At 40.3% G+C, this 21,297-nt stretch overlaps 2 protein-coding genes across 5 annotated transcripts in view; one reads left to right on the top strand and one right to left on the bottom strand.

Moving 5' to 3' along the window:
• Positions 1-2,621: 2,621 nt before the first annotated feature.
• Positions 2,622-14,172, bottom strand: dcp1b (decapping mRNA 1B). Of its 4 annotated transcripts, XM_085386743.1 has the most exons (12): positions 13,767-14,172; positions 13,372-13,412; positions 12,360-12,487; positions 7,169-7,235; positions 6,904-7,051; positions 6,535-6,633; positions 6,246-6,371; positions 5,636-6,116; positions 5,431-5,481; positions 4,817-5,043; positions 4,481-4,693; positions 2,622-4,293 (listed from the first exon to the last, which is right to left on the bottom strand). In XM_085386743.1, exons 1-12 carry the CDS (start codon positions 13,923-13,925, stop codon positions 4,216-4,218), a joined length of 1,818 nt encoding a protein of 605 aa, XP_085242869.1. In that variant the 5' UTR covers positions 13,926-14,172; the 3' UTR covers positions 2,622-4,215. The 4 variants fall into 4 exon arrangements, with proteins under 4 accessions (XP_085242869.1, XP_085242867.1, XP_085242868.1 ...); XM_085386741.1 differs by having other exon boundaries at positions 5,636-6,371; XM_085386742.1 differs by having other exon boundaries at positions 5,636-6,371; positions 13,372-13,409.
• cacna1c (calcium channel, voltage-dependent, L type, alpha 1C subunit) overlaps positions 7,247-21,297 on the top strand; it is a 227,298-nt gene continuing 213,247 nt past the window's right edge. The window contains exon 1 of the mRNA XM_085386740.1: positions 7,247-10,009. Within this exon, the coding sequence (XP_085242866.1) occupies positions 9,886-10,009 (124 nt within the window). The 5' untranslated portion in view covers positions 7,247-9,885. The remainder of the gene's footprint in view (positions 10,010-21,297) is intronic.

The raw sequence follows: 21,297 nt of genomic DNA, 5'->3' as shown, positions 1-21,297 counted from the left end.
GAGAGAAGATTATGAAAAAGAAGAGAAATAGCTCATAATCCGAAAAGTATCATTTTTAGTGGAAGTGGCATGCTTTGAATGATGCCAGTGTTTATTGATGATGTGACTTCTGATAGAAGGAGCGAGATGAATTCTGAGGGATACAGGGCTGTACTCTGTGCTCAGGCTCAGACAAATGCTGCAAAACTGATCAGATGACACTTCACTTTTTTCATTCCAATATTAAAAATATCCTTTTTATGTTATGTTGTCCAATTTCTTTTGAGTATCTGAAAATGGGGGAGGGGCTTAAAAACATCTGAAATTCCTAAACAGCTTATGCAATACTTTTGATAAATTCCTTGAATTAAATCTGGAAGTCTGCACTTCAGTCATATCTTGCTTTTTGATTTAAAGTCCACTGTGGTGGTGTGCAGAGGCCAACTATCTGCATTTAACTGCATGTTCACACAGTTCGGACATGCAGGGATTTAGGCAGCACACAAGTGTACACCAGAGAGAATATGTGTATATTTATTATTTAAGTGAGACTTTTATTATTGGAGAACCTACCATTTGTTCTTCTTTAGTTAACTAATCGAGTTAGCTCCTGGCTCAGTTTTAAATGTCATATTCTTGTTTTTATCTGTGCAGGTGACAATAAAGGAATCTGAAGGTCTTATAAAATGCACTTTTCTATCAAAAAATTCCTTTTTTTTTCTAATCTCAATTTTAAATGTAGCTTGGCATCCTTACTTTATGATTTACATGCTAAACACACTTCTACTAACACTACGGTACTAGAGCAGATATCCCCAAAGAAAGTATTACTCACCTGTGCTCCTGCAGAGTTGGCTTATTGTCCCAGCCTGTGTTTGAAGAGTGAAAGACTGAGACTAGGAAAGTGAGAAGAATTACACGAATATTTTCTTGAAATTTAAAGTAGACCACTGCACAATATCTTCCTTTTGAGAATACAGCACTGACAAAAGTGATCTGGAGTCCCTATACAAATCAGAGACTCCGCCTCTCTGGGCAAGGGCACACACACACACACACACACACACACACACACACACACACACACACACACACACACACACACCAGAAGTCATTGATTACTCTAGGCCAGGGCTAATAGTCAGCCCTTACATTTAGCTCCATCAGCTAAAGCAATGGTCTGGAACCTCCGAGTCTTAGAAAAAAGAATATGTGTGCATGTATGGGCATCATCCCTTAATAAAAATGTACTCATAAAAAGTCTTAAAAATATTATCCATCCACCCTGACATTCACAAAGATCACCATTAACTCTTTTATTTGAATCAAAGTTTAACTCTGCTACACCGCTACTGAAGTTAATGGTAAGTAGAATCCATGACAAGGCTGGCTGAGGAGAGGAAGCAGGAAGGGAGAGGAGAGGAAGCCTAGTTTTCCCACACTAATCTACTGGGAGGGAGAGCGCAATGAGACTGTGTAAAAAGTGATGTTTGACGTTCCTGACAGTAAATAGCACTTGTGAAAGCAGACTCGGTGCCAGTTCTGGTGATTTTAGCCATATCACATGATCCAAATCTGCAGGCTGATTTTGTTTACATTTGCATTTCTATACAAGAAATCTACTTCTCATCTATGTACACGGCTTATGGCATTGTGAAACCTGCACAGGTTTTTGTCTTGAGTGTTTGGGACACTGAGTTTATGTATCATGAAATGATCAAATTGCCATTTGAAGGCAAGAGCAGTTTCACAAACACAACATCCATTAAGCGGGTACTTCCTGTGCTGATGTGGACGTGATTTATACATAAGCCCTGAAAGTGCGACCAAATGTTCCAGCGTTCCAGTTAAAATTACGCTGATGCCAGAAACCTTATTAAACTGTATTTTACTGTGTCTTTAGTTAACCGTCAAAAACAGGGAGCAATTTATAACTAAAAAAACTCACGCTGTATGATCGAGGTTGGTCTGTTCCATACACTTCACTAGGTACACCTTGCTTGTACAAAGCTTGCGCCCTTTGCCTTCAGATGTGCCTTAACATATCACAAAGGTGCTCTATTGGACTGAGATCTGGTGACTGTGGAGCCCATTTGAGTACAGCGAACTCATATTTAGAACAAAGTTTGAGATGAGGTTATGTTTAAAGCATGATCTCACATAAAACAAATTTGCTAACAGGGTATTGTGAGGTTATAATTATTATACACATTGGTTCATGGTGCAGTCAGATAGTTGTTTATACTTGAATTTGTAGTGTAGGCTGTAGAGGTGGCAACTTTAATCTGCCCTCATCTTTTTTTGTAATGAAATAGAAAAGTGAGCTGAGCCACCATCAAAATTGGATCCTGCTTGGTTGTAATAAATGTACCTTAAATAACTTTTCTTCCTCATTCTCATGGTCAATTTAAACTTCAGAAAGTCCTTTTGACCATGTCCAAATGGCAATACGCATTCAGTTCCCACCTTGTGATTGGCTATTTAGATATTTACATTACTAAGCAGTTAAACTAGAGCACCTAATGTAGTGGCTGCTGAGCGTAAATTTACTGAAATTACTTCAGGTTGTGCCCAACAAATATATGAGGACAACAAAAAAACAACAACAGACACAGTTTTTTTTTTTTTAACATTTAATAGCCAATAAAAATATATTCCAGTTTATGTAATGGGAAAACATCCCAGCCAAAAAGAAAAAAAAAAAAGCCCATAGAAACATTTTAATATTCTGGTTACAGAAACAGTACAGATGAGTTTTGAATTAAAACAGCATCTGACAATATGCTGTAAAATCTTAAACTTTACATTCTGATATACCTTTAAATACTTGCTGGTTATTTGTACAATTTTCTTCTTGAGTAAAAAAATAGGGAATAAAATCTTCCTCTTTTTTTCCTGAATGATATTCTCTGCTTTTGCTGCTGCTGATGTTTCTGCCTGGTAGCTACTGTCCAGGCTGGCTATGAGTTTAACACGCACGTTAATTACCAACTAAAAACCCGGACTCTGAAAAAATGTAGGCAATTTAAGTGCCGAATGAGAAACAACTGAATGAGAAATATCACTTTACGTGGCAAAAGTAGTTTAACAGTATTGTGCAAATGCAATAAAACCTTTTAAATTTTATGTTCAATCTCCACCGGGTCTACAACAAACCTGAACAATTAACAATGTTGCTGTTGATGATTTAATTAACCAAATTTTCTAAGCTTCAGATTATTAAATCATATTAATAGACCACTCTAGGCTTCATTTGTTTAGAACCGTTTATCAGCTTAGGTGATATTTAATTTTCTGAAATCTCTTTACATAAAGCGAACACAAATTCCTTACTATGCGACGTAAACCAATCACCTTTATGCCACTTGATTTAAAACACAGGTATACCTCCAAACTAGTTCTCTGTGAGGTAGTGCAGGTTGTCAGGTTCCTGTAATTTTCTTGTCTTTTTAAGCTGGACTGACATTGACGTTTTCCTTCCTTTCCCTTTCCTTCAAACACATTATAATATTCAGAAAGTGCTGCAAAAAAAACCCCTTTTCTTTCCTTCACAATTTCAGCGATTGCCGGATAAAGTTATGCCGCAGGCTTGCTCGTCCACTTCAATATGCACCAGCTGACAACAGTTAGTTAACTAAAATTACAATGTAGACACTTATCACTGCTCGTGTCTGTTAAAAAGGATAGGAATAAAAGTCATCACGACAATGTAATAACAGATTTAAAAACCTGCTGGTGGTAAAATACACAAACCTGTTATGCCCAAGTAAAATAATAAGAGATTAAAATAATATCTGAAGATGTCTTTTAGCTCTAGACTAGGAAGACTTGTTTGTTAAAGGCTGGCTGGTGTGAGACAACTGACTGAAAGGAAATATTGCTACACTTACTGGAAAAGAAAGAGTATCAGAAACATCCTGGAAAACTGGAAGGTTTGCAGCATGTTTTGTTTTTGCTAAAGACTCAAAGGGTGAGGTCAAAGGTAAAATCTGTATTCAACAGACTAAACCAAAATTTTTTTGAACATGATGTTACTTGTGATAGCTTTGTGCAACAAGAGACTTGGCTTGGAGCAAACAGAGTCAGGCTTCCTAACGATAGAGTGCAGAGGAGGTACAGAGTGTGTGTTTAAGTACGTGTGTGTGTGATTTGGAATAGGAAGTGGTGCATCCATATGAGGTGTAAGAAGTAGCCTCCGGGAAGGGTGCGTGTGTAGAACGAGGGTGTGAAGCTGCATCAATACTTGTTGCTGGAGTCCTTAGCAAAGCGGCTGGCATAGGCTTCATAGATGGAGTCCAGGAATGAGCTGTCGTTCTGAAATACACAAGCAGGCAACTTCATACAAAATCCTCAAGTGTGTGTGTTTGGTTTTGCTTATTCTCTGTTTTTCTCTTTGCAAACAAAACAACTGCACTGATTTGGCTACAACGTGAGCACAACAACTGGACAGCGAGCCCCGTTGTGAAGCCATAATAGACCACAAACTTTAAGGAATAATCACCTGTATCAGATGCAGCAGTGTGGCTTGAAGCTGACTTCTGGAAAGGATTCTGACCTCCTCCTGCAGAGGGGGTCTGGGCACAGTTGAGGGTGTGTGGGAGCTCTCCTGACCAACTGCAGACAACCCACTGCTAGGCTTTGTCTGAGTGAACATACTCGGGGAAAGGAGCAGATTTGGGGCAACAGTGGCTGGTATCCTCTGAGGCGAGATCACCTACACAGACAGGGAGCACTGTACTGTTGCAGCTATCAAGTCACCAATTTAACTAGCATTTGCCATTTGCTCTGTTTATATAATTGATAAAATCAACTACTAACTGTTTACACTGGGCTTTACCTGTAACTGCAGCGCAGCTTTCTGACCTGCAGTGGCTACAGTTGGGTTTGGAATTGTGCCTAAAATCACGCATGCACCCTGGTTTTGGGCTGGCCCCAGGAATCGAGGAGCCAGTCCTGGACAGATCCGAGGTGGCTCACTAGAGGCCAGGCTCTGCTCCTGCTGGACCAACTGGAGCTTTTGGAGGAGCTCATGAGGTGACACCATACCTGGCACGTGAGACAATCCTGACGAGAAAGCACGAAGGTACCAAAAACAAGAATTACTTTTAATGAGCAGCTAAACAGGTGCACCTAATGAAGTGGTTGGTGAGTGCACTCTACAGTAAATCATTTCCAAAAGTGTGGATTTCCGTGCATTGTGCATGCATGTACATGTATGAGCTCCAGTCCTGTGGGAAACACTGCAATGGAACTTACTACAGATAATGTGTCTTGTAACTGGGAAAAAAAATAGTTCCTCTGCAGTTTCTTAATTTAACTACTGTTTATATGTAGTTTCAAATTATTGGAAAAACTGGTTAGAGCTTCAGTAACGATCGGCTTAAGTTTGTGCACAACACTAAAACCCTGCTAGTTAGCGACTGCAAACAATAAAAAACTTGAATACTATACCTTGTGAAGGTTGAATGACTTGATTACTGGTCACCTGAGATGACAACAAACCTGGTAAAGCAAGGAGAATCCCATTAAAACTATAGAAAAGTTATTCTTCCCATAGTTTATTAGCATTGTAATTATAAAAATGTATGTAGCACACTGATTCAGTACAGGGTTAGCTTGTTTGTTTGTGAACACTTAACACAAAAGATTTTCCCACCTGTTCCCTGTGCAGCTGGAGCAGTCTGGCTGTTTTGCTTAATTTCAGGTTGAGAATTGGACAAGCTGATAAACAGCTGCTGGCTTTGTTGTGCTTGAAGGTGAGAGCGTGACACAGAATTCACCATTACAGGCTGGGAGGAGAGATGAGGGTTCTGCTGTAGAGAGGAAGGGTTGGAGCAACAATTAGGGGCCGCAGAGGAGAAAGAGGTGGTGGGTAGAGGAGGTGGTTGGGTTTGGAAAAGTCTCCTGATTGGATCAGGATGAAGCTGATGCTGGTGATGGTGTTGTTGTTGCTGATGGTGGTAAAGATGATGGTGGTGGTGGTGATGCTCCAGCGGCACCCCGTTGTCACACAGCCGGTTCTCGGGGGACTCGGACACGGTCTGAAGCACCCCTCCCACAGTCCCGACACCTCTCTGTCCCTGCATGAGCTTTGCGATGGCCGGGCAGTGCTGCTGCTGGTGAGCGCTTGAGGGACTCTGCAACAAGCCAGAAACAACATTTGCTCCATCTTCCACAGCCTTGATTCCTCCATCAGAGGCCACATTTCTGCCAGAGTTCACTGTATCATCGTAGGTGAGTGTGCGAGCTACAGGCGGGCGAGATACTTTTCCCGCTGATGATCCCAGTGCTGGAGCATTTGCAAAAGGGTCAGAGTCAGGTTTAGTTGAACGTTGCTGAGAGCCAAACAGAGTAGCCAAAGAAAGAGACTTGGGCTCAGCACCTTCATTGTCCTAGATGAGAGAAGCACAGTAGAATAAGAAAGATGATGAGTTAGAGGCACAAACAGAAACAACACTAGCAGGGTTTTATACACAACAATGGAAGAAAACCATTACAAACTCTCTTTTGTACATGAAAAATGTGATTTTAACAGGGTTAAACTGGGTGTTCTACCTGAGTGTTTGGTTTAACGGGTATTGGTTTAATCAGGTGGGGGTTTCCATAAAGAACACTGCTGCCACCAATCTCCTTTGGCTCTGAGGTTGATTTTTCCTAAGACAGGTGCACAGAGAGAATAGACAAAGGACAGACAATTAACAAAATAAGTAAATAAATACATAAAAACTATATCACAAAAATTGCCAAAAAAGTAGATTACTATAAGTGACTAACTGAGGATCCTAGAAAATACTCCCTGCATCCTATAGGTCTAAATGAACAAATGTAAATGCAAAGATTATTAGGGCTTAGCTATTCCCAGCATTTTAATCTGTGTTGTTCTAATTGTTTTATTCTCTTCAAAATCCTACAGTGTGCACATACCTTATCATACTCTGTGCGGGCTTTGGTTAACATCTGGATGATGTCCACTCCCTTTGCTTCACCTTTTCCCCCTCCCCCTGCTCTTACTTCTCCTGGGGATAACCAACCACCCTGGGACTGAGCCAGGACCTGCTCCTGCTGGGTCAGACTGCACACATGAATAAAAGAGTCTTCTGTCAAGCTTTGGCAGCTGGTCCATAACTCATTAGTCATTTTTAAGCACACCAAATCTTGTTTTGAAGATCATCCAATTACAGTTACTTACATCTTCATCCTCTGGGCGATGCGCTGACAGTCCTCCTTATCATAGAACCAAATCCCATGGATTGCCACTGGGGAAGAAGACAGAATTGAACTTTTGAGCACATTACATTAACAAAAATCCAGCAAATTATTTGCAGTAATGACCCTGTTGAAAATCTAGTTAGCTTGGTGTAATAATAAAACTGTCTGCTCAGTCCAGGTCAGCAGACAACAAAATGAGTTTCCCAGACAATTGAATGAATGTGTAGCCATGCTGTAGCACAATTTTGCTGCAATGACGTCAGTGCAGACCTAACAGATAGATAAACTGTTTATTATTAGCCCTGGTGAGTATAACCCCAGGGTTTAAAATGAGTCATTTCCCAGCCAAGCCAATAGGAACAAAAGCCAGCGATGCAATTATACAATGAAACATGGGCCCCAGGAGTGCCCTGATCTACGTAAACACGGTCAGCAAGGGAGGGAAAAGACACTTGCCCAGTTTTGTAGATGGGATGAACTATTTTACAAAGTGATTAATTTTACTGTTTGCATTTGTGCTTTCTTTTGAAAAATTTATCGTTGTTGCATAACCACTTAATTGCAGCCACTAAGGAAGGGCTTAGAATTTTGCATGGAAAAAATTTATTTCCCGTGATGTTCTAAAGAAGCCCAGATCCTGAAGTCGTTGAACTTTTTCCTTTATCAACTTGGATGTTCAACCTGCATGACAAGTTTATCAAATGAGAAGACATGTGAGTGGAGGGCTCTAGCAATACTCATGGTGCTACTCTGCCCAAGACAAAAACAACTTTGCTGCTGTTTGTTGATGTCTGGGGAAGATCCCAATCCCCAAAAAGAAAAGAGGCAAAGAGTAAAATATATGAGAGTAAATTAAGTACAGAGAAAAACTTAAGTAACGCAAAGATAAGTAAATAAGGTAAAAAAAAAAAAAAAGAACAATCAGTGGGGTCTATACCATGACTAAGTTCTTATGTAATCCAATTGAATACAAGACACATTCCCACACACACACACACAGACATGAACAAAAATACACACCCACTTGGCTACAAATGGGGCTGGGTAAGGCATCGAGGTCAAAGTGGATGGGGGGAACAGACAGAGAGGGAGAGGCTGAGACACATACGTACACAGAGAGTTCAGTTGAGCCTGGGAAAATAAGCCCAGGACCAAATAAGTAACTGCAGTGGGAGGCTGACTGGTGGAGCCAGAGCCACTTAGTGCTCAGTGTGCTCACAGGGGATGAGACTATTTGACAGACGGAGAGAGACACGGTGAAAGTCTGACAGCTGGAAAATGGAGGAAAAATGAGCAAGATGAATGGAAAGAAGTGAAGTGTGTTACAGGGGAGATCGTTAAGCACATCAAAATAGAAACATGTCAGTGAATACTAAAAAGAACCTGTGACATTTCAGACATTAGACACTCCATTTGGCCAGCATGTTGCTCTCTCTCAGTCTCAAAGAAAGGGAGAAGAAGATAAGATAAAAGATGTGCATGTGCTTTTAAAATAGAAGACTTCCACACCAACAGGACCTGTAGAAACTATATCAACAAGATAGGAAAGAGAAAAAAAGAGTGAGGGCGATAGAGCGATACAGAGAGAGAGCGAGCGAGAGAGCCGAAAAGTGGTTGTGGCCATAAGGTTACAAATTCGAGAGGGAGAAAGAGAGAGCTCCACTCGACACTGGAAATTGAAAGAGAAAGACAGAGGGGTTTTTGAAATGTATGCCTCGAGCAAAGTACCAAACCAACTCGACCGGGAACTCCACTGAACGGCCACGTGGGACGACAACTTCAGCAGGACTACAACTTAAGCTTGAGACTGATATCAGGAAGAGTGACAGCTTCAAAAACCACCACAGACACAGCCTGTCTGTTACGGTTTGAACAAAATATATTGGAAACCCAGCAAAGCCTGTAAGTGATTCACAACTGAACCTGTGTGGTCCTTTGAAACCCTCTGCGCCTACGATATAGCAGCCCATCAGAAAGCACCAGCCTTTAGAAACTCTTCAACGGGACACTTTAAAAAAAAAAAAGTCTTGTGTTTTATGTTTGAGAAACAACGCTTAAAGTTGACATTTCAGTTACTCTGTTACTGTGAGACTGTTTACCTTTAGTAGAGTCATAAATTCAGCCAAATTTACAAGCAGAAGTGATGACCAAGATAAATTTGGTACACTTTCACTGCAGTATGAGATCACCTTTGTGAAGGAAGTTCATAGTATCAGTCATGAGGAAGAGTAATAACATCCTTTTCGCCAGCGTTTAGTTTCCTGGAGGTTTTTCAGGAATTACGTGCTCCTGAAGTAAAGCAAACTGATGCTGTTGCATGAGAGGACATTTCAGGGAAAACTGGAGGAGGAGTAAATATTGACATTCACAGCTAGTAAAGTCTCGTATACCACTTCTGTTACACCTTCCTCTTGAGACTTAACTGCAAGGATGTTCAAATTGCTCTTCTGCATCTGAAACCCTCATAATAAAGAACTACTGGGAAACCTGTATGTGTACAACCTGATATTTACACAGCGCCATCAGTAGATCTGTGGTCCTAAAGAAGAAAAAGGAAGCGGAGCATCGCGTTTGGCATCTATTGGCCAGATAAGTAATTACTGGCACTGCTTTTTAATATCAGTTCTGAGCAATTTTTACGTTGTGGAGACAGAAAGAGGTAATATCATCATCGGACTGTGAGAACACTGAGAGATCATGCTGAGGGGCCTGTTTGAGAGGAAACCTAAACATGAGAGGCTGCAGGAGGAACCCGAAGTCAGATTTAGAGGATTGCTGGTGACAGAGAGAGACCTGGGATATCGATACATCCCACCTGGAGGTAAGAATCTCCATATAGCCATTGATGTACTTCTTAGATATATGACATACCAGACATACCAGTGGATTACATACCAGACGATCCGACCCACATCAGTGTTAAATCTAAGTGCTGATATTAGGGGTGGAAATGACTGATTAGGATGATGCTCACGACCTTTTACCTGTTTTATTTGTAGCACTTTGGTCAACATTGTTGGATGTAAAGTGCGTTATAAATAAAGATGCTATGCTATGCTATCACAGTACATCGATTTGTAATACACTAGAAGTCCACATTGCATGAAAGCATCTGTGCAACTGAAGAGAAAGAGTAAAAAGCACAGAAGTCAGGGTGTGTCAACTGTCATTATCATATCATTTTAACCGCACATCGATTCATCTTATTACCTCACTGATGTTTTTCCACCCACTGTGTTGAAACAGAAGTCTGTTAACTTCTCATCACCTAATCCTCATTCATTTGTTAACCACTGCCACAAAAAGTCATTAAAGCGCGACTCTGGTAAGTCAAATTTGTGAGTCCATTTGACATGCTTATGCATGATAATAAAAAGGCAGATTTTTGTTACCAGGGTACAGATAGTATAGTGCAAGAAAAAACAATACAATTTACTGCTGGACTGATAATGAGTTCTAACCAAAGCTGCAAGAAAGATTCGAAAATTTGTCAAAATCATAAAAATTAGATCATACAAGTTTTAGCTCTATATTGCTCATCAGCAACAACCAAAATTCACAAAAATCAGCTGAACAGCTGTATGTGAATAACGGGGCAACTGAACATTACAAGTGCAGATGCTAGACAGGACTCTAAATAGTCTTCCTTTTAATCATGTAGACTAAGATATGTGCCTGGATAAATAATGCCTTGCTTTGGGCAAATATCTCCTCCCTAAATATTGCCTTGTTCTTTGGTATATCTCCGTGCTTTATTTTTAGCATTGGTTGCCACTTTGTGCCAACGGTCATTCCAGGAAGTTACAGCAGCGCTGAGAGCAACATGTTTATCTAATGATAAGATTCCACGGCCCCGTCCACACAGAGGTCATGGCGCATTAGGACTGGCAGCATTACCAGCAGCTTATGATTCAGACAATGAAGAACCATTTACAGCAATATAAATTTTGGCCCTGTTTATGCAGTTTTCTGGAAGGACACCACACAAACACCATCATCCTGGAACCGCTCAGTGAATGTTGGCTTAGTCATGCTGAACTTGAGATGTTTTTCACAGCATCTGAGGTGCAGTTTGTGTGGTTGTTTTAATACCATTGTTTGTTTCTGCTACTATTGTTTTGCATAGCTCCTTTTCTGATGTTTTATCATCTTTATTCAATCATCGTAATCAAATAGAGTCATTAGGGTAGACCATTAGGTTTGCCATGTAACCACCGACTCTTTGAGTCATAACTCCTCCCCATAATTGCATTTTATCAGAGGAAACCATCATTAACTGTGTTTTGATTACTAGTTTTATATGCTGTTAAAGTTTGCTCCTTCCATGGATAAGCTTGTTAGCTCACTTTAGATTCATTCTCCATTACTGATGCTCTGACCACAGGCCAGCGTTATCACAGATCATCTTTAATGCACCCCGAGTGCATTTAAGGCTGGTGCAAAAGGTGTAATGAGGTCACTGAGCAAAGTTTATGCCAGACGCATCATTGCTCTGAGCCTTCAGGATGTTTAATAATGGCTTTGTGTCAGTAAGAAAAATGAAGCACTACAGTAAGAGGATCAAAGCAGGCACAAGGAATTCAGTGGTATCTAAACACAGCATTCCACCTGCCATTTACTAAGCCTGATGGAGGGAGACCGAGGCAGGGAGGGAGGTCTGTGTGTGCCAGCGACTTCTGAGTGTATGTATGTGTGTTTAGATTATCAGTGACAGTTGCAGCGTATCTAATCTCCGCTGGCTGATTTTGTAGTGCTGTCAGACTCTTGTCCCAGAGCCACACTCAACAATGTGTTTGTGTATGTGGGAGCCATATGTAGGTCTCGGAGTCAGCCTGATAAAATTCACTGGAGTACCTTAGCTTAGTTCCTTATATGGAATTACTAGTTCCTACTTTAATGAAGTGCATGCTGGACTCTTTGGGCACTTTTATCATGTCATCATCTTTTACATCGATATCTTGTGGATATCGATGCAGTTGTCTTTTTTTAGTGTAAACATTTCAAACGATACAGAGTCTTTGATAGTCTTTGAATTGACTAATCTTCAGAAGTTTAGGTAAAATACTTTACTTCCCCTTTTGGTGTGATGGTAAAAACACTAGCAGTAAGAAAGCACAGTTCACATGGCATTAAATCACTGCAGTGTATTCAGTCAGTCAGTTTCTCCTTACATCGTGCGTTGCGGTAAAGCAGGAACGGGTCCTGGAGCTGGAAGTCCAGGTCTTTGGTGAGTGGCTCTGTCAGATTCTGCATGCTGAGCCGGTTCATAATGGTAAAACCATGCCTAGGAGAGGCCAACCTGAAATTTGAAGACAGCAGAATATAGTGTCATATTCTATGTAGTCCTGTGGAAAAACTAAGTATGTCACGTAGCTTGCAGAACCACTGTCAGCAGTAATAATAATTTCACTGTCTCACTTTATCAGTCTCTCAAATCATTGTGGAGGAATTTTGGCCCACTCTGCTTTACAGTGGAGCTTCTTTTCATTGAGGTTTCCAGGCATTCATTTATGTGCAGCTCTCTTAAGGTTCCACCACAGAATTTCAGTCATGTTGAGGTTGAGGTCTGGACTTTGACTGGGTCACTGCACCATCTTCATTAGTTTCTTTTTCAGTCATTCTGTTGCAGATTTACTGCTATGCTTGGGATTATTGTCATCTTGCGTGACCCAATTTCAGCCAAGCATTAGATGTCAAACAGATGGCCCCAGATCTGATCCTCATGGTGGGCTCAATTACGACAAGGTATCCAGGTCCTGTCACTGCAAAACAAGCCTAAATCATCAACCCTCCACCACCGTGCTCGGCAGCTGGTATGATGCGTTTGTTCTGATATGCTGAGTTTGGTTTTCTCAGCTCTGTGCATCTCCACTTTTGCCTCATCTCTCAAAAGGACAGGATTCTTGTGGTTTATTCAGATGCAGCTTTGCAAACCTAAGCTGTGCTGCTATGTTCTGTTAAAAGAAAAGAGGCTTTCTCTTGGTAACCTTGCAGTTTCCCTGAGCATTGCTGCACCGCCAAAACTTTTGCTTTTGTAGAGGTCACGTTATATATTATTATAGTTTTGTATATTATCAAACTCAGTTCAGTTTTGTTACGTCCCGTTCATGCCAGCTTAACAGTTTGTAATTTAGTAAATGTGTCACAAATGACAATGATTAACAGTGTTAATATTTTCATTACCTTGTATATATAAAAAGAGTACCTTCCACTTCTGTCTTCTCCTTAAAACAAATAAGACAACATTAAAGCAACTCCATGTCATAATTGCTCAACCTTATCTCTGTTGATATTAACTTGTGCACCAGCTCGCTATTCTTTCAAAAAGAAGTCCAGTATTTCGACTTTTTGTAGGTGACGAAATAGTCAAAATAGCACATTTCAGGGAACTCTCCAAATATAATGTGAAGTAAAACATAACATAGCAACAACAATTTTTATTTTTATGGAAAATAACGTTAATAACAATAGTCTCTTACTCCTATAAGCTGAGTTAGTTTCAATCTGTCAAAGCGCGCCGAACGGGCAGTGACAAAGCTAAGTTAGCACATGATACATTCACCAACCCTCCGGCTTACCCACTCATTTGTCCTGTTGTTGTAAGTATACAGGGCAACTTGGCTCGCCAGGTCCACAATGTTATTGATGTATGGGTCTTGTCGCTGCAAAGCAGCCAGACTTATATCCAGTCCTTTAGCGGCAAGAGAGCTACTGCTACCTGCTGAAGTCGCTGTCATTGTTCCCTATGGAGACGCTAGCTTGTCAACTAGCTTTAACGGCTACCGACTCACAGTAAGAAGAGGTAAAATCCAAACAAACGGAAAGGAAAAGGGAGATAAATCGATGGCTGCACAGTATTCTATTTTTCAAGTTAAAAATTGATAGTTAAAAAACTAAGTCAAGCGCTCCCTAGCTCTAACTGCTACGAGTGAGTTTGAAAATGGCCATATTTCACCGAGATTGTAAACAACGAAGACGTGAGTAGTTGCGCAGCAGCTGCCGATTTCAGCCTTGACAATCAACGTCGAGAAATCGATGGAGCTGTCCTGCAGTCAACTGCACTGAATTTCCTATATATTTCCTTATACAAACCGTCCATGATTATATCAGTATGTACATTATGCTCTCTAGCTGCAGGTAGCATTCATTTAATTATATCTCTGTCATCAGTACAGACTATACTGACGTCAGATGAGGTAATGTTATATCAAAAGGGCTTGCTAAATTATTTATATTGTCTATATATAATAATGGTATTGTTATGTAGTGTGTGTGTGTGTGTGTGTGTGTGTGTGTGTGTGTGTGTGTGTGTGTGTGTGACAGAAAGAAATTATATTTTGCTGTACACTGAGAGTTCATTAGTATTTTTTTTTTTAATTTAAAGCTATCTTGTTTCATGCTACATTAATTGTGTGTGTGTCCTAAAAGTAAGCAGCTGACGTTTCTCTTTTATCATTCACCTTTCTGTTAAGTAGGGTATATTTCAGTGATGATTACTGATGGCACCATATCCTCTCTAACACCACCCTTCAAATGCACTAGGAGGCGCCAAAGGGATGGCTAAATCGGGCATCCATCCTTTCCCATTTCATCGCAAGAGCTGGACTTGATCTAAATGCAAAGGAAGAATACAAACAGGCGTATTTGTAAGAAGGCTTACATTGCAAATATATTTAATGTCTTGTTGTCTACATAAAAAGAAGAGTAGACACAAGCAGTCAAAAGCAAAACCACTTATATTCTAAAATGGACATCTATCCATCTTAAAAGATTTCCGTTTCATAAGAAAATAACCTCTGTCTCAGTGTCGAGATAGATTTTTCTTAATTGCATTTTTTTTCTGGTTCTGAGTCACATCAGGAGTTTTTCAGCCATTTGTGCTCAATAAGGAGTGATAAAGAGGAGAGAAGAAGGGCAAAGGCTGCCTTTTCTTGAAAGTCTTTTAGTGTCTTGTTGGACCCAGTTAAGATAGCCTACTTAGTGAAGTTTTACAAAGTTGACAGTTACAGTGAACATTTGTCAGGCATTTTAAAAGGATTTCATTTTTTTTATCCCACTGTTATGCAAAAATCTTTTTCCCCTTATTCCTAGGTCATTTCAAACTGTTTCTTCTTCTTTTTGGTTTACATTATCTACCAGCTCTAGGCTTCAGAAATGAGACACATCCTGCCTGAAATTAATACTCAAGGACAGGACAGTAACTGATACAGGAACAGGACTTTCAGGACTGTAAGTTCTTGAAATTCATCTCAGCAATTGCCATATCAGACAATATCACCTGACAATGATTCTCTATATTCAGTTCAACACATTCTGTTCTGTTTCAAGGGTGCTTGAGCAGGCATAGCAAACTCTTCAAGTGAACATATGAGCCCGGTCTCATTCCTCTTCTTCCTTCTGATAGTGATTGCACAAGACGTAATGCTCTGACTTGAAATCACAGAGAAGCTCTTCATCACTAAATTACTGTTTAGCTTTATATAGGCACTTCTTCTCATTAGTGTAACAGTGGTACGCTAACAGTTGCTTCAGTAATTAAACCTGGCACAAGTCTGACTTGTAAAATCAAGAGCTGTATCAGAGTGTCCTTGAGAAAAACAATTAAAAAAAAGAAAAACATTCAGCTATTCACTCAGCCCAAGAAACACTGGATAAAAATATCTGCTTCAGATGTTTTAAGGTGAAGGGTTCACCACGCCAAGGCTGTACACAAATCCTTCTCTTAAATATGAATGAAACACTTCCAGGTCAGGCCAAGACACGCATGTCTCCATTAAGATGAAAATAACCTCCTGGTGATTTAGCATGAGCCTATTTGTCAGAGATTTAGTGCTGTGTGTGTTTCAAGGCGCACATGCACGTCTGTCGGAGTGTTATTTATCTGTTTGTTCAGGGTGTGAGTTAGTAAATGATGAGGCTAATGACTTATCCATCAGCAGGTCAATACTGCCGATAATCAGTCAAGACTGAATAGATGTCTTTAGTGGTGGACTAGTGGGGACACACCATGAGATGCTCATGATTGGCTCCCAGGCAGAAATGATGCATGGATTTATCTGGTGGACAGAGTGTTGGAATAGCAAGATTTGGATAAGCATTGTTTTCTGGGGTGTTGTGTTTCTATATGCCCACTGTGCTATACTGTACTAGACACATTGAAAGATTATTTTATATATTAAAGGAAATGCAAACTGATGTGTGCTGAAAAGAAAAAAATAGTAACATCATGTAAAACACTGTTATATGTACATATTTAAAAGTACTAAAAGTACTCATGTAAAAATAAATACACCTTATTATTCAATAGTTTGTAGAACCCCCTTCAGCACCAAAAACTCCTGTAATCATTTCCTGTAGGACCTTACAGGCTCTCACATCATTGTAGAAGAATTTTGGCTTCTTTACAATGTTGCTTCATTTCATTGAGGTTTGCAGGCATTTGTTTATGCACAGCTGTCTTAAGGTCCCACCACAGTATTTCAATCAGGCTGAAGTCTGGACTTCGGCTGGGTCATTGCCACACCTAGATACTTTTATTTTCCAGCCATTCTGTTGTAGATTTGCTGGTGCACTTGGCATCGTCCTGTTGCACGACCCGATTTCAGCCAAGCTTTAGCTGTCAGACTGATGGCCTCACATTTGACTCGAGAATGCTTTGGTATAAGCTGGCTGCTACTTATTTTCTTGATTCCCGTGAAAGCAGTGGGGAAACCTGCAGCCAGCTGAGACTGAAGAAGTCACTTTGATGAGTGTCGAAACGGTTCTCCCACTGAAAACGCTACGTCCAGATGAACAGAATCAACCTTTGGAGATTTACTTACCTGGATGATTGAGAATGCATCAAGATGAGAGCGTACTTTGTTTTTCACAAGTCTGCATAGAGTCCAGTGAAAACGTTCTTTGTCATGTGACTGTATCATTTATTACTTTAAGGGAATATCTTTGTAGGTGAGATAATGACCACAATGACTGAATGAGCCTTCCTACATTGTTCAATCTGGGACTATCTTCAGCCATACATCTAGATACTGGTAGACATTACATTTTTCTTCTAGGTCCTCATTAGACTTTAAATATAAAAACTTGAGTTTATACAGTACCATGCAAAAGTCTTGAATCACCACTCATTTATTTATATTTTTCCATGAAAATTAGTGCAGTGATTTACTGAAACAGGTGCAAACTTACATAGCAATATAGTATGTACGGCAATAACAGTGTGAACAATTCAAATGAGTTTTAAAGGAAGTGTTTGAGCACCTTTATTCTCCAGTACAGCCTGAACTTTCTTAGGCATGCTTTCTTAGATCTTCTTTAAGTAGTCTTCAGGAATAGTTCTCCAGGCTTCTTGAAGGAAATCCAAGGCTCTTCTTGGGATTTTGGCTGGTTTTCTTCTTGTTTTTTGTCCAGATGATCCCACAATGCTTCAGTAATGTTGAAGTCTAGGCTCTGGGGCACTTGTCCATGACTGTGTTAATTGTGTTTCATCTTGTTTTTCTGTCCAGGTATACTTTAGTGGCAGAGCAGGTCATACTACTAGTCTCTCCAGTCTGCATGCCAAAATATCCTTGGGCAAGATACAGAACCCGAAGTTGCTCTTCATCTTTCATGTCTTGTGTCAGAGTTTTTCCCCCCTATTTCTTTCTTTTACATGACTTTCAGATACATTTTTAAATAATTTTTAGCTCTTCCACTTGTTGTGTCCTCTGTGTGTCCTGTTTCCACATATTTGTTAAAGACCATACTGGGATATACCAAATGTTTAGCTAACAACTCTTGGGAATCACCTTGTTGGTAAAAAAAAAAAAAGAGTGGTTATTTTATGCCTTGTTATCTTTGGGGTCTGAATGTGTAAACACAGCACTGGATCATCTCTTGAGTTTGGTGCATGTTTTTTTTTTTTCTAAGTTTTGCGTGAATGATTCATAGGTCAACTTTAAGTAACTTAAACTAAACAAACAAAAAAAACCCCAACTCCTCTGAAAATGGTCTGGTACAAAGAATGGACTACAAATGAGTGAAAAGGGGGCCAATGTTTGTGTTTATCTGAAAGGGACTCTCAAGCTCAGTATCCATTTTCTTTTCTTTCTTTTTAAGATAAAAAAAAATTAATGTTATTAAGAGATAATAAACCAGATGCTTTTTTTTCTGTTTTTAAGGGGCAATGTTAAAAGTACACATTTTTTGATTGGTAATAAAAATAAAAACTTTCATCCAAAGTTTTGCATCTTTCTCTGTTCACCAGGGGATTCCCCTTTGATTGACCAGCAGGTTGTTGGTTTCCCACATGGGATACTAGCGTTTGAATGTTTGCCTGTACAGAGATTCCCAGAGACCAACTGGGCTTTAGACTCGCACACACATTTGCACATACAAAGGGCCTGGGCCCACAAATATAGAACAGTCATAAATAGAACTGGTATTCCATGTGCAGGCTGCATTACTGAGGACATTTGTGTATGTGTGTTTGTGCGTCCCCTGGGCAGAATTGTCTGTTCCCACGACCTGCCCTCCATCCGTTCTTCCTTCTCTCACTCATTCCCTTCCTCCCGTCTTCCATTCACTGGCCAGCATAATCAAACAGAAGCTGGTCTGGCTCAAAAATGAAGAATAAGATGCATCTCACAGTCCATCTGTGACACAACCAGTGCAGTAATGTTCAAGCAGCCATCTACAGCAGTGGGAATTTGCTGTTTTGTAGTGATTTCTACCTTCTTGAGAATTTCAGAGGCAGATATTTTTCTCCATAACGTTTATTTGACATTTATGTTATATTTAAATAATAGGAAGAGGATAAACTGGTATAAATACAACTTTCTAGCCTGCTAACTCTCAACAGACATAAATAAATAAATTAAAAAAGCTGTGAAAGTAGTTAGAATCGCATCTTTATCATGTGACTCTTTAGAGAGGCCCTGTTGCTGGCCTGTTGGCTAGGAGCAACCACCCAATCACATCACCTTGACCAGCTTCATTGTTAAAATTCTAAATTTCTACTTAAACATAAGTATTAACTTTTGAATAATATGGTGATATTGCAGTCAACTGAGGCATATATTTTCTGCAGACAAAGTTCTTACTCACTGCTGAGATGCTATTTTATAATAACCTCTGTAATAAATTCTGGTATTATTTCATTTCATTCACCAGCGCAGGCATTCAACAGTCTGCAATTTCCGTCAAAATACAGTATATTAATATAACATATGATTCACAAAACACTATATATTCCTCTAAAAAACACAATTCAGTTGTCAGATGTCATCAATAGAATCGTTTATCACTCTTCTCCCTGTCTTTACTATGTCTGCAGTGACACATGTAGACAAAAAGCTTTATTCTATTACAGAATGGGCGGGTGGTGATTTTGTGCTATGGCACTGAACAAATGAATACAGGCTGGGTTGAGTCATCAGATTCACCTCCTGATTATAGCCTGCAGTGAGAATGACATGAGGCCTGCACATTGTGAAGTTTGTATTCAGTGTCAAGAAACAATTACATGGGCTGGCCAGTGCCATGAATAGAATCAAGAGTACCTTCAGTACTTTCTGATGTATTATTGAACCTAAGTATTATGTTTGTGGAGGTTTCTATAAGGCCTTCGTGCACATTTGATGTCTAATTATCATCCTCTAATTTGAAATGTTCAGATGCAGTTTTTTGTCTTCTGAATTTATTCGCTAAATAAAGGCACTCAAGGTTCTTTATAAGCCTGAGATAGCTTGTTTTATCTTTTTTATATCAAGCTGCCTGTGGACAGCTTTTAAGAAGCCAGCTCAATTTAAGAACTGACATGTTATTTGCGCAAGAAGCTCTATCCCAAAGCCTCTGTGAGCTATAAGCGAAGCTGACTCTGTGCCATGGAAGCCTGGTCAGAAGCTATTTAGTTAAGAGCTGATGTTGTTGACTTTGTTTGACATTTTACTCTCAAATGAGCTTCAATTCTTTGTTGTGTTACCTAAGAAAGTGAGCCCATGTCTCCAGAAAATGGCTTTGCGTGCCTCAGGGGCCAGGACAAATTTGTTTCTGGCCATGGAGCACAATGTCAAAGCCTGCTTCACTGTCCTGATAGCAAAGGAGAGCGAGAGAGAGACAGAGAAAGAAAGAGAATGAGAGAGAAACATAATTACATTCCCCCCCAAAATCATTTTATTGCCCTCTAGATAAAAAGGTTCACAGTCAGTCCTTGAGCATTGACCTTCCTGAGCCCGTCTACTTTATGAGATTTGAGTTTGCATTTACACAGCATCCGAGGATCTAACAAATCAACTTCCCTGCGGTTTCTTCCTGCTTAAGAGAGCCATGAAAAGATCAGAGCTTGAGTCATAAAAGAGTTGGAAAAACCAGATATTTGGTGTGTGTGTAAACACAACGTTAGCCAAAGAAAAGAATGGGGTTGAAACAGTCCAGATGTGTGGGCACTACGGACAAATCAGATGTACACATAACTTCTCGGATCTCTGTTTGTTCCTGCAGAAATGAAAGTCTTTGTAGGGCTCAAGCCTGCCATGGATCATTATCCCGCTTTATTTCCCTTCTCTCACACACACGCAGGCACACTTTCCCCTTCTTCTTCTTCCCTGTGCTCTCTCCCTCTCTTCCTGTCTGCAACACACACTCTCACAGGTTTCAGCACCTTTCTTTCATTGAGCCCTCTGTTCCCAAATATTTTGCATTTTGTGGGCCCTCCTCTCCTTTCACCACCCACACACTTCATCATCATCATCTTTGTCTTCCTCCTCACCATCCTCATCCTCATCTGGATACCAGCCGCCAGTTCCACACTATTGCATATACAGTCTCCCTCCTTCTTTCGCTCTCTCCTCTCTCTCTCCCTCTCTCTCTGGCACACACACACAGGCACACACACATCTGGAAACAGTCAAAGCGTCTACATGCACTGGGAGGGGGGCTACCTCTCGCTCTCTCTCTTTCTCTCGCTCTCTTTCTCACTCTCTCTCGGTATCACTGCAGAGCTGAGCCGCAGAGGCAGCAGAGGCAGAGAGAAGAGAGAGTTCTAACTCCCAATCAGTAAGACACAGGCAGACAGGCACACAGACTGACTGACAGACACACTGCCGGACCATCATGGACTGGATCAAGACA

Source organism: Rhamphochromis longiceps, linkage group LG17, assembly GCF_057381845.1.
Source record: "Rhamphochromis longiceps isolate RC_006_pf linkage group LG17, R_longiceps_female_GT1.1, whole genome shotgun sequence".
NCBI lineage: Eukaryota > Metazoa > Chordata > Actinopteri > Cichliformes > Cichlidae > Rhamphochromis > Rhamphochromis longiceps.
Note: the sequence above shows the minus strand (reverse complement) of the source record. Positions and strands in the feature narration are given on the sequence as shown.